The sequence below is a fragment of the Mandrillus leucophaeus genome, unplaced genomic scaffold (genome assembly GCF_000951045.1).
Source record: "Mandrillus leucophaeus isolate KB7577 unplaced genomic scaffold, Mleu.le_1.0 Scaffold21, whole genome shotgun sequence".
In the NCBI taxonomy this organism is placed as follows: Eukaryota; Metazoa; Chordata; class Mammalia; order Primates; family Cercopithecidae; genus Mandrillus; species Mandrillus leucophaeus.
This window is the reverse complement of record NW_012102143.1, coordinates 1,782,400-1,794,982: the sequence shown is the minus strand read 5'-3', so window position 1 is coordinate 1,794,982 and position 12,583 is coordinate 1,782,400. Positions and strand designations below refer to the sequence as shown.

Sequence of the window (12,583 nt, the reverse complement as noted above, 5' to 3'; positions counted from 1 at the left end):
TTATCTACTCTGCAGTGTCCACTTTATCTACTCTGCAGTATCCACTTTATCTACTCTGCAGTATCCACTTTATCTACTCTGCTTCCAGACAGCCTGGCCACCCACACGGAAATTTCAGGAACCGGCAATCCCAAACTGAGAAGAGCAAAAATCGCAATGATTTGATTAAGTTCTTTTTAAAAGGGTAACTTCAGGATGATCCACACAGATAAGCTAGGAATTAAGGAAGCGATGTAATCTTATTTGTAAAGGGGAACACAGAACAGAAACCATTTCACCACATTTGTATCTTATTCAGCACTTCTAAGTAGTAAAAGTAATGATTGGAGCCAGACATCAAAGTGACACGAACACTGATTTGAAGCTGTCATGTACGTTCAGGCCACAGACTGTTAACCTGGTTGATGAACTTCTCCTCTAAATCCACTTGCAAAATACAGCATATTTAATGGCTTTTTCCGGATCCTAGCTTTCTTAAGATTTTCAAAACGGTTGAAAAAGGCTAATATTCGCTAAGATCTTCCTTTAGATGAAGTCCTCACAGATAAAAATATTACTGCAAATTCTAAGAAATATCTCTTTGGCTTATGCTTAAAATACTGGTCTATTTGCTTGGCACGTAATACAGTGCTGAAATGTAAGAAGTGACCAAAAAATTAATGCTATTCAATATGAGAGACTGATCTCAAAAAGAACAAAGACTGTATTAAAACCAATTATCTACAAGGTATGGGGTGGGGGGTGCTATGTCAACAGCATTTGTATAATTCCCAGTGGAACTTCTGCTTTAGAGAGAATGAGCACAACCAGATGTTCCCAGGGGGAAGAAAGTGCCATTCTTCTGATATTCTAAAAGGACGAAAAAACAGGACCCCCAAACTATTTCAGAAAAGGTCTCTTGAACTTGGCTTCTTCCAAGATTCAGTAAATAAGTATTAGCCAAGAGGAAAAACCTAGTAGACTGAAAAAGCTGTTTGTAGAAGGCCCTACACAAAACTGTAAGAAATGCTGCCATACGTTCTACTTCTGTAGATTAGGTAGAAACTTAATTTGACTAACACAAATTATGCGCTGGCACAAATTATGTCAGTATTAACTTCAATTGATGTTCATTTCCTTTTCAGCAGCAACAAAGTTACTAGAATTAAAGGTTGGTACCTCTAATTTTCTTATAGGTGTTTTTACTGACCAAGGAGTAAAACAAAAACATTTCTAGTGTTATATTTATTTAAATCTCAATGGTATAATCAAAACAGACTGTTTACTTCGATTTTACAAATCAAATTCCCTAAAATTTCCTTTTTTTTTTAAAGACACAGGGTCTTGCTCTGCTGCCCAGGCTGGAGTGCAGTAATGTGATCATAGCTCACAGCAGCCTCGCACTCCAGGGCTCAACTGATCTTCCCACTTCAGCTTCCCAGGAAGCTAGGACTGCAAGTGCATGCCCACTGCACCCAGGTACTTTTTAATACTTTTTTTGTAGAGACAGGGTCTCACTTTGTTGCCCAGGCTGGTCTTGAACTCCTGGCCTAAGCAATCCTCTTGCCTCAGCCTCACAAAGTGAAAATTTCTTATGATTTGTTTTTATTATTGTTTTCTAATAGCTTCAGCCATTATCATTCATAAGCTAAAATGTTTCCGGGCAAAACAGCAGATTTTAGCACGCTTCGACGGGCTGTAACTGCTGAGCCCCTTTCCTGAAAATCAAAGGACGGGGCAGACAGGAGGAGTGCTTTACTAATAATCTATTCTAATAGGCTGTTCCTGCTCTAATAATAAACTTTAAAAGCAGTACTCCTATGATTTTTCAGTTGCTAGAGAACGCTGGAGAAGGCTACAGTAAGAAGAGCATGGAATTTCAAGTCTTCTGACCTGCATTAGTCCTAGTTCCACCACTTCCTCACCATGGAAATCATTCACCAGCCATGTAAATCACGTAGTGTCTGAGTTTTATTCCCTTTATCTGTGAAATGGCTCAATCTCTACCTTTCTAACCACACAGGGCTGTTGTGAAGATCAGGGGAATTAACAGACAAAATCACTTTGGAGATACTTATTGCTGGACAGGGATAATGTATGGACTATGGACACCCGACAAAGTGGTTCCTATTAAAAACCTTAAGCCTTATTCTTTGGCCTTACTTTAGTAAAAATACATGCATATTTAACTGAATCTTGAAAATGTCAAAACTGGGAAATGCCCAGCTTCAGATTTCTAAGAGATGGTTTCATTAACTTCCATTTTCTGTTTTAATGCCATCCATCTCTGAGCATCCTAAAAGTCCAAAGAGACTGAGTCTTGATCTAAGGGCCCTTGTCTGATACACTGTTAAAGACATCTTTTCTAGGTAATACACGTCTCTTTTCTGAAGCTTAGACATGACGCCAGTCATTTTTTCCCCTAGGCTACTGCCATTGTCATTAAATGCATCAACTATAGCTTAATGTATAGTTTAACTGTAGAATCCATGATCATAAGACTTATTTTCCTCATAAAAATGGTACTATTTTGCAAGATGTTCTGATTGGTATATACTTGAGAAAAATTACAGAAACTTTACTAACATAAACATAGCCATAACTTAACAGTATTTTCTGGTCACTACAAACATCCACTCGGATGTAAAGAATAACTGAGATGTACAATGCTTTGCTCAAATGTATGTTTTGAGAAGATGAACAATTCACAGTGCCTGAAAGCAAGGTCAACCAGATGCCAGCAACACAGCTTCTTTCTGTGGTGCAAGGGTGCATCATCTCAAATTTTCAGTCTGAGATCATGCAGCAGGCTCTCACCTCCAAATACTTCCCAAAGCTTAACCCTGCGGTCCATGCCTCCGGTGGCCAGTAACCGGGAACCTGGACTGAACTGTACAGCGTTGACTTCCCCATCATGTGCATCCTGCAAGACAAGTACCCTGCGTCAAACCCAGTCATTCTCATTCCAAACGCTCAAGATGCGCGAACACTCCAAATGCCTAATTCATGGGGAAACGCTCATCCTTAAAGACAGGTGGAGCCAATCACAAACTAAACTGGACTCCTAGCTCAAGTCTCCTAAGATTCTATTATCATTTTATTCTTCTAGTTACAGTTGCATCAGAGTACAGCGCAATCTTCTCAAAAAGTACTCAAAATCTGTGTAGATTGCTTAAAAAGTTGGTCCTTGCATTAATATCATTTGTTCCAACAATAATGGCCTATATTTACCTTAATAGTTTAAAAGTAAACCTAGAATCAGTTAATTTTGATCTAGACTGAGTTGAATACTACTTATTGATCTACTAGTAATTACTAATTTACTAATATTAAATATTACCTATTTAAATAATGTATAGTACATGGCCTCTCATAATACAGCTTTCACAATGAGACCTAATATAAGCAGATGGCAAAAACATCAATCTGTGTTACAATGGAATTCTATGTAGTTCTTTGTGGAAACATTATGGGACTAGTGTGTACTGGCAGTGTGACCTCTGCCAAGTTTCTGAAGTCTCAGTTTGCTCAGCTCCAGAAAGGTTTTTGCAACCCAGAATGGTGCCTGTTAATGAGTAAGCCGTGGATAAAAATGACAGTCGTTATTTTAGGAGAATTTATATTTTTAATAGGGAAATTTCTGATACTGGCATAAACACTGGCAAAAGATGGTACTTATGTTCAGGATGAGAAAGAAAACCAAGTAAAAAAGCATCCTGGCTGGGTGCGGTGGCACACATCTGTGATCCCAGCACTTCGGGGAGACTGATGTGGGCGGATAGCATGAGCTCAGGAGTTCAAGACCAGCCTGGGCAACATGGCGAAATCCCATCTCTTAAAAACAAAAAACCAAAAATCAGCCAGGTGTGGTAGCACACACCTGTTGTTCCAGCTACTCGGGAGGCTGAGGTGGGAGGATTGCTTCAGCACAAGGTTGAGGCTGCAGCAAGCTGAGATTGTGCTACTGTACTCCAGCCTGGATAACAGAGACCTAGCCAGCATCCCATTCTAGAATGGGAAAAGGGAATAATCAAAAAATTCACTATACTCTCTTAAGAAGATTATGGGTAGTGAAATATTTTTAGATGAAATATAATGCCTAGGATTGGCTTCAAATTGCTCCAGCAAAAGTGTTTGAAAATTTCTATAATAGAGAAGGAATAGAAAGACTAGAAAACATAGACTACCAATATGAGATTGTTAAGTAGATAATCACTTGTCTAAAAGGTCACTTGGGGAAGAGAATAGGTGATAATCACATTCGCTTGTGACTAAAAAAAGTAAGATGCTTGAAGAATCAGAGAGAGAGCAATACAGGCTGGGCAGCAGGCGCCACTCTGGTAATTTCATTTTCTATTTTCCCTCCCTCTTGTGACCCACTGCTGAAAAGTATGACCGGTGACCAAACCTTTTACCCCCATGAAACTTCCTTTTCTTTTTCATGCTTTCTTTCTCCTTACGAGGTCTCAGATTGAAAACTTGAGATCATGCACCATCACACCCATGACTGCCACTTGTCAGTCTCCTGTGTAACTGGTTTTGTTGGATACTTGTCAGCTGTGAACCGATCACTCTCAGAAACACACACTGACAGAATCCCAAACTATCAGCTGCTCCATGATCCTGTACACATGACTTAAATGTGACAGGAGGAAAAAAATGGGCTGCTGGGAGTTGAGGGCAACAAAGGGACTGTGACATTCAGTGCAATCAGACCTTTTACCAATCATCATCGACCTCTGCAAGGCGCCCGGTTCATCACGGAATCACAGGAGTGGACTGGGACTGGGAAGGGGCCTTGATATGTCCCACCCCGACTCCTCCTCCAAAGCGGAACTCTCTTTACAACAGTCAAGGCCGTTCATCACTCAGCCAGTCCACTGTGTAACTAGCAAAGTCCCTCCTTACACCCAGAACCCAAAGCTCCCACCAGATAAATTCCATCCCATTTTTACGGCAAAATCTTCCCTGCTTTGAAAGCTGGCTCCTTTCACTTACCCGCTGCCAGTTATTAGGCCAGTACGGGAGTCAGTCCAGCTCTCCAGGTTCTGTTCTTTGCGCTCTGTTTCCTACCCTCCTTGTACTTTGACAGTTCTGAGCCAGGTACTGAATGTTTCCCCAGGCTGGCTCCATTTCTGCTCAATTACCCCTGCTGGGATGCAAACTATCTGCTAGCACTAGGACCCAGCTCTGAACTCCAGGTGACAGCCCTGGTCTCCATCACAGTGGCTTCTGCCCAGGACTGCTTCCAATCATAGACCCCTAATGGTTGGGAGTCATACAGATAGGGGTATAATTCATGAAACCAACAGCTGTCCTACTTCCAAAATAGATCACTGACTGGCAACTCACTCTAAACTGGAGCCAATTGGTGACAATAATTATACAAATCACTCTCCCATTTTTCACCATTCCTAATTACTTTTCCTTTGCCCTATCCTTCATGCTAGCAATCCTTTCTGTCAGCTCTGCCATTACAGAGGATGGTTGTAACAAATTTTTTCCTCTGAAACTAAGCAAAATAGATCGATTTCTCACAGCTGACAGAGCCAACAGGTGTAAAAGCTTGATATAAGTAAAACAATGGAACGCTTAGCTGCAGGCATAGAAAGGACCCTTTAATTGCCAGGCTCTGTCACTATATCAAGCACGTGGGGCTTGGGGCTGAAGCATACTTACGAAGACACACAAGGCCGTAGTTGGTACCCTCACTTCTTTACCAGAACCAGGATGAGTATCCACATTGTCCTGGGGGACTGGGAAGGAAGAGACAGAGCGTCTCCTAAGAAATAACATAAAGACAAATGTCAGACAGGATTGCAAAGGTTTACTGCTCATCAAATTGTTAGAAAGGACTCCAAGATGACCTTGCTTAAGCAGACTGCCTGTTGATAGCCTGTCCCTTCTAGACTCTTCAAACTATAGAACAATTCACAAAAAAATCAGAAGCACCCTCACTCAAATGAGAAAGAGAGCCAGCACATGCCTTACTCTCCTGCACACTAACCGGTGGACTCCAAAACCCAACAACGAAAAGCAATCCTGAACAATTGCTTTCCCAGTCAATAAGCTGCTGGGAAACTTTCTCAACATAACAGCTAGCTCGGAGGTAGCTCTTTGCTATTTTTCGCAAACCTATTTTATTTCTATGCCTAGTTAGAATCACCCTCATCACTTGTGATCAATGTGGAGTCTAACGCATGCCAAAAGAAAGCAACAAGAGCATGAGTACTGTACAAAGTGTTCAAGGTGGCAGCCCTGCTCTGAGGGCTCCCGGCATTCCTAGGAACATGCAAAGCATCCGGGTTAGCACGTGAACATCTGATGACTGAGGGCAGTGAAGCGGTGATCGGCATAATTGTTAAGGACCCACACTCACATGCTGGACTAAGAGAGGATAATAGTTTCACCTGGCAGCATCAGAAGAAGAATGATGTCCCAAAAGGGGAGACTCGGACAGACTAAAGGGAAAGGCCAGAGATCAGCACGCAGCGAGATTAAGAGGAAAGGAAGTTGAGGGAAAAAGGAAGAAGCTAAATGAAAAGCTGATATTAAGGCACATGTATACTCTGCACCACTGAAACCTGGTGTACATTTAAAAAATAAAAATAAGTCATGTACATATACTTAGGTATACTTATACACATTTTAAAAAGGAAAGGTCTTCTAACCTACCCAAAGATATTAGTGATAGAATCCAGAAGGCCTCCAGCAGGCTGCGAGAGTCGCTTACTAAAGAGGAGGGGAGGATAGGTTTAAACCTTAGAAACATTTTGCCCAAATAATCAATCAATAAAAACAGCCCACAAAAACAGGTACCTGGGAGTATGTTTCCCGTTTAGTTCCCAAACCCCAGCCGAGAGAAACCCAACATAGTACCAAACTGCCAGAAAATAGTGGGAAGGGAAAAGGGAAAACCTAGCCTAGAAGTTTCAAAAGAAACAAGGTTCCCTAGTATTAAATTAATTTCCCTGCAAATAAAGCATTAGACAACTAACACCTCACAACTCCTGGCTACCTAACCAATCCCCACTCTTTTAAGGGCGGTGGGGAGGGGAAGCCCTAGGAAGAATGAAACAGGATGATCTAAACCTAAACAATCATTCTGCTTAATAAGGTTTAACTGTCCATATTTTAGTAAGCCACTACATTTTTTTGTATTTAGAAGCATTTGAAGCCACCCATGTTCTGCTTCCCTCCCATTAAGCAGAGGTGCAGTGAGAAAGACTAGACACCTCTGTGGTGTGTACAACGCTGGGTGTCCCAGCAAAGCGGTAGGGAGTTGGGTGCATCTGACTGCATTCTTTGTCAGGTCCACAGATGTGCCTTCATACTGCTTCTCAAGCTGCCTTTTCCCCTGGCTCAAACCCGCCTACTTACGTGGCTGCTCTGCTGATGGCTCGCACAGGAGAGGTCTCTTCTGTGTGATCAGAGGTTTCATCCACAATGACCTCAATGTCATCATCCCTGAAAGAAAGGCAAGAGATTCTTTGATTCTCTTGAACAGGAGCTCTGTGATTAATCTGTTCTGCAAATGCTAATATCATTTTCTAGTTAGATCTTAAATCACTTGTCTATGACAGCAATGTTTTAAAGGTTCTTTGGAAAAAAAGGAAGAGCTGCCATGTTCTGAACAACCCTAAAATAAACATTTAACCTGTTCAAATCAAATCCAGAATTTCAACTGAGAATAAATTTAAAAGTGAGCTTTTGATCCTTTTAGGTATAAACACAGTTCCTACTTGGAAAGCAATGAAATATGATCTGTTGAGTCTATAATCACATAACCAGTGCCAAAGCAGGGCATTCCATTAGCAGTCAGCATCACAGTTGAAGGGCTGCAGTACTCACCAAGCACAGTTCTCATGATACAAGGGCTGAGGGGTACCTAGGATAGTTTGGGGCAGCAGCTATAGAACATAATAACAACAGTGTAGGGAGAAGAATTCAGGGAAAGAAGGGATGGCTAAATGGGCCATGAAATCAACAGCTGACTTAACCCAGTTTCAAATATTACTTTAATTAAAAAATAGAAAAACAAAATGTAAGCACTATGCATTTTTGACTCTGCATATTTTATGTTTAAATATATAGTGTCTCTGACATTAGGAGAGCCCATCACACTTCAAATGACATAATCAAGTCATAGGACATGTTCCCTTTGTTGCTGTTTGTCCCAGCGGATGGAAAGCACCTCTGGAATCCCCCTTCCTCATATGGACCACGTCTTTCCTAGTTGGAGGAGCGCAAGTAATTATTTTGGTCTTAATGACCTCCTACTGACATGCAACCTTCATGGAGAAGTAAGATAATTAAATGTAATAACCCAAGATTTCACCACCTACTGTTTGGATTCACAAGAACTTGACAGAAAGATTTTTCCTTTTCAATGAGTAATTATCTGGATTAGGTAAATATATACTTAAGAACCTGTTACTAAGCAAGTTAAACCAAGTCAAAGTAAATTTATTTTCCTTAGCTATTTATTCCAGGACTATGTGTAATTATTGCACCACATTTTGGCCAGGATGTAGAAGGGAATAAAGCCAGGTCTAAAGAAAGAGGACAAGGCTGTGCTTTATTTTTTTGATTGGCTTTCCCAGAGAGCTAGGTTTGTGAGAGTCACCTGTGCCCACACAAGGACGAGAGAACTGCAAAGACAGGAACTGCAAATATGAGCTGAGCCTTTGACAATGTCCTGTTGAAAATAGAATTTTATGGTTGTAAGTACTTGGAACTGTGCTTAGCAGCGGGACCATAAGGAAACACTAGCATTTGCTAAGTTATCAAAACCTTTCAAAGATGTATGTCCTCTGACCCAGAAACTCCTTAGGGAAGCATAGAGATTAAGAACAGGCCTTAGGCCAGGCGCAGTGGCTCATGCCTGTATTTTCAGCACTTAGGGAGGCCAAGGCGGGTGGATCACCTGAAGTCAGGGGTTCAAGACCAGCCTGACCAACACGGAGAAACCCCGTCTCTACTAAAAATACAAAATTAGCTGAGCATGGTGGTGCATGCCTGTAATGCCAGCTACTTGGAAGGCTGAGGCAGGAGAATCACTTACACCCGGGAGGTGGAGGTTGTGGTGAGCGGAGATCGCACTATTGCACTTCAGCCTGGGCAACAAGAGTGAAACTCTGTCTCAAAATAAAATAAAATAACAGGCCTTTACAGCCCTGTGTTTGCATCCTACCTCGGCCCCTTCCTGTATGATCTTGGGCAGGATGCTCAACCTGTCTAAACTGTCACAGTCAACCTGGTTATGCAAATGACACTTTTATAAACTGTTATTTTGAAGAAACCAAATATCATTTCCAGGTCAACTATTTATTTACTTTGTGACGGGAAAATACAACTGAGATTAATCTTCCACATCTGAGTGTGTAGACACACACGTATCCTACACATCTAAAGCAAAGGCATGATATGGGAACCTTTGTTTCTTTATAAATTAAAACGTTAGTTGATGAATGACTCCTAGTTGAATTTAAACCCCTCCTCTTATAAGGAATCAACCAACATTTTAAAAAAATAGTGGATCGTAACTCTAAAACTATATTCCAAAACACATTTCAATAGAAAAGAAACATCCTAGAGCAAAGGAAACTGTTTTCTGCCACTATCAAAGCTTCAAATCTCAGAGAAGATACCCCACCTTAACTTGTAGGCAGACTAGGAAAAGCTCCAGAGCTAGTTCAATTCCTTCTGTTCCAAGAGCTCTTAGTTTTCACTTATGTTTCCACTTTAAGTTACAAACCAAAGGGAGCAAGGAGGGAAAAAACAAGCAAAACAACAGGAACAACCCCACCGCAGCATCACATGGCAGGCACAGTGGAGAGGCAGAAAACTGATCGTTCAAAGTGCCAACAGGAAACTGCAAGGCAGTGATGTGTACCGAGTGCAGGAAGTTAGAATTCACATTCACAGCTGATGAACAGAAACTTTTCAGAAGGTTGTTTGGTGGTATGTTCCAAAAGTTTTGACCCACCAAATTTTATTTTCAATAATCTATCTCAAGTAAGTAATCAGAAATAGGGTCAAAGGCCATATTAGTACATTATTTGTAAGTGAGAAATCAGAAGCCACCAAAATACAATTAAAATGATATATGAATGTTAGTTCTGAGTGGTGGAAGAATTGTATGGTTTCATTTTCTTCCTTTAAGTATTCTTTCTAAAATCTGTAAGATGACTTTACAGAAATAAAAACATTAGAAGCTATGATCACACCACTGCACTCCAGCCTGGGCAACAGAGCAAGACCCTGTCTCAAAAAAAACAAAAACAAAACGAAACAAAACTTTTAAGAGAGCCAAACTCTCAGGAGCACAGTTTCGATTCATTTATCTCTACTTACTGTTCGACTGGTAGAGGTTCCTTTGCTGCTTCTGCAAGCTCTTTCTGTAGCCGGGCTTGCCGCCTCCTGTTTTGAGAGAAAAAAAAAAAAAGCCCACCATTTATGTCTGCTTAAGAAAGCATGGGGTTTGGGCTCTCCAGAAGCTACCAGTTCTAATAACACATTCAGTGCATGTGAAATAACAACTACCCTGAGCAAAATACTCAAAAGTCACAAGCCCAAACTCATAACATCAGTGAGGCTCCCTTTTTAAATGGTTTCAGAGTAAAGCCTAGAAGAGAGATAGGTCACATTATTAGAGAAAGCAGTGAACTGGTAAAGGAGGAGGCCTGCCTTCTGGGACCCAGGGTCTCTTAGGATAGACACGTGCCTCAGGCTCACTGAGGGTTAGTCATGGTTGTGGCTTAAGTTTTCTGAAGCAAATAGTCTTATACGGGTTGAGCATCCATTACTTGAAATGTTTGGGACTACAAGTGTTTCAGATTTTTCATTTTCTCAGATTTCGAAGTTTTGCATAAACATGATATGAATCTTGAGGACGGGATCCAGGTCTAAACATGAAATTCAGTTGAATTGACGGTAAATCGGAAATCTGAAATGCTCCAATGAGTACTTCGAGTGTCATGCTGGTACTCAAGAAGTTTCAGATTCTGGAGCATTGTGGAGTCTGGGATATGGGATGCTCAACCTGCTTTCACACACCCACAGCATGATTACTAACAGTGACGATTTACCTAGGACTTCCCCGTACCTGACATTGTTAATTACTTTACAGACTTTAACTCATTTAAGCCTTATAACAACCTTTTGAGGTAAATACCATTATTGCCACCTATAAATGAGGAAACTGAGGTATAGTGAGATTCAACTGTCAAAATTTACGTAACATTAGAAACTTTAATAGAAGTCTTGGCTGTGACAAATTTTACCATGGTCAAAGTTTCATCCACTAACTCCCCTTCTCAGAATCATTTTTGTCTCTCATTCAAGTCCTAAATTCAGAAACTCCCTAACTTCTAACCCTGACCTCACACTCTCTTCTTTGACAAATTTCACTTCTAACTATGGCTATACCTGTTAGGTGGAGGACTCCTAATTTAGAATTCCAGCAATGCTACTGAGCTGCAATCAAGAATTCTGCTGAACTTTCTCTTAACTTCTACCATAGTGATAATTCTCAAAATGAAGGTAAGTCCTCTAGGCAGTATAGCAGAATCTTGGGAAGGGGTGTGGGCATAGCTTTAAAAGTACAATACGCTTTTAATTTTATACCTCAAAGACGAAAAATAACTTTTACAGGGCAAATTACCAAAAATACAATTTATCCAAATTTTCTTACCTGGAAGAGACAACCTGTGAACTAACTCTCTTCAAGGAAAAACAAGAGTCTCAGTATGAGGTGTGTGAGTACCACTACTCTATGATTAAAGCACTTGTTGATTGTCTGATATCTACTTTCTATAACTTTAGGTTATAGAAATATACGCAAGGTGGGGATAAAAACTTGACCTAGGGTCACAGGGAGAGGAAACCACCACCTCTCATCAGGGTTTCATCACTATAGCTGAAAGGAAAGGTCTTTAATAGTTCAGAGTCTGTCTCTGTCACCCCGGCTGGAGGGCAGTGGCATCATCTCAGCTCACTGCAATCTCCCCTTCCTGTGTTCAAGCGATTCTCCTGTCTCAGCCTCCTGAGTAGCTGGGATTACAGGCACCCGCCACTACATCCAGCTAATTTCTGTGTTTTTAGTAGAGACGGAGTTTTTCCATGTTAGCCAGGCTGGTCTTGAACTCCTGACCTCAGGTGATCCACCTGCCTCGGCTTCCCCAAGTGCTGGGATTACAGGCGGGAATCACCGCACCCGGCCCCGAGTGCATCTTATGAAGCAGTCACTGTGCCTGACCGCAGGGACACGTGGCAGCATAGGGAAGGAGGCAGTGTGTGAAGAGCTATTTCAAAACAGTGTGCTACATATGGCCCAGGTAAACCACAGCTGCCCGAAGCAGGAAGATGAGGGACATCTAAGCTGGGGAGGCAGGAAGTGGGTAATGAGGCGGGAAGGTTTCTAGGAGGAGAATCTACCTAAGCAAATGAAGACTCCTCAGGCCCCACATCTGCAATCACATGATACCTCCGAGTGCACATCCCTAGGAAGATGCTTCAAAGGGTGGGCTAGGGAACGAGGACCCCGTCCACTGCACTGCTCAGGGGCTCTTCCTTGACATCGCCACACATCTCCCCAACTTCT

The 12,583-nt window shown here is 41.5% G+C and overlaps 1 protein-coding gene across 4 annotated transcripts in view; it reads right to left on the bottom strand.

Annotated features, from left to right (window-relative positions):
• ATG16L1 (autophagy related 16-like 1 (S. cerevisiae)) overlaps positions 1–12,583 on the bottom strand; it is a 44,299-nt gene that overhangs the window by 15,650 nt on the left and 16,066 nt on the right. For 2 of the 4 annotated variants that reach the window (XM_011980250.1, XM_011980252.1), the window contains exons 6-10: positions 10,336–10,401; positions 7,360–7,446; positions 6,655–6,711; positions 5,659–5,761; positions 2,797–2,902 (exon numbers count right to left, since the gene is read on the bottom strand). In XM_011980250.1, the coding sequence (XP_011835640.1) occupies positions 2,797–2,902; positions 5,659–5,761; positions 6,655–6,711; positions 7,360–7,446; positions 10,336–10,401 (419 nt within the window). The remainder of the gene's footprint in view (positions 1–2,796; positions 2,903–5,658; positions 5,762–6,654; positions 6,712–7,359; positions 7,447–10,335; positions 10,402–12,583) is intronic. The other 2 variants (XM_011980251.1, XM_011980253.1) reach the window with 1 other exon arrangement.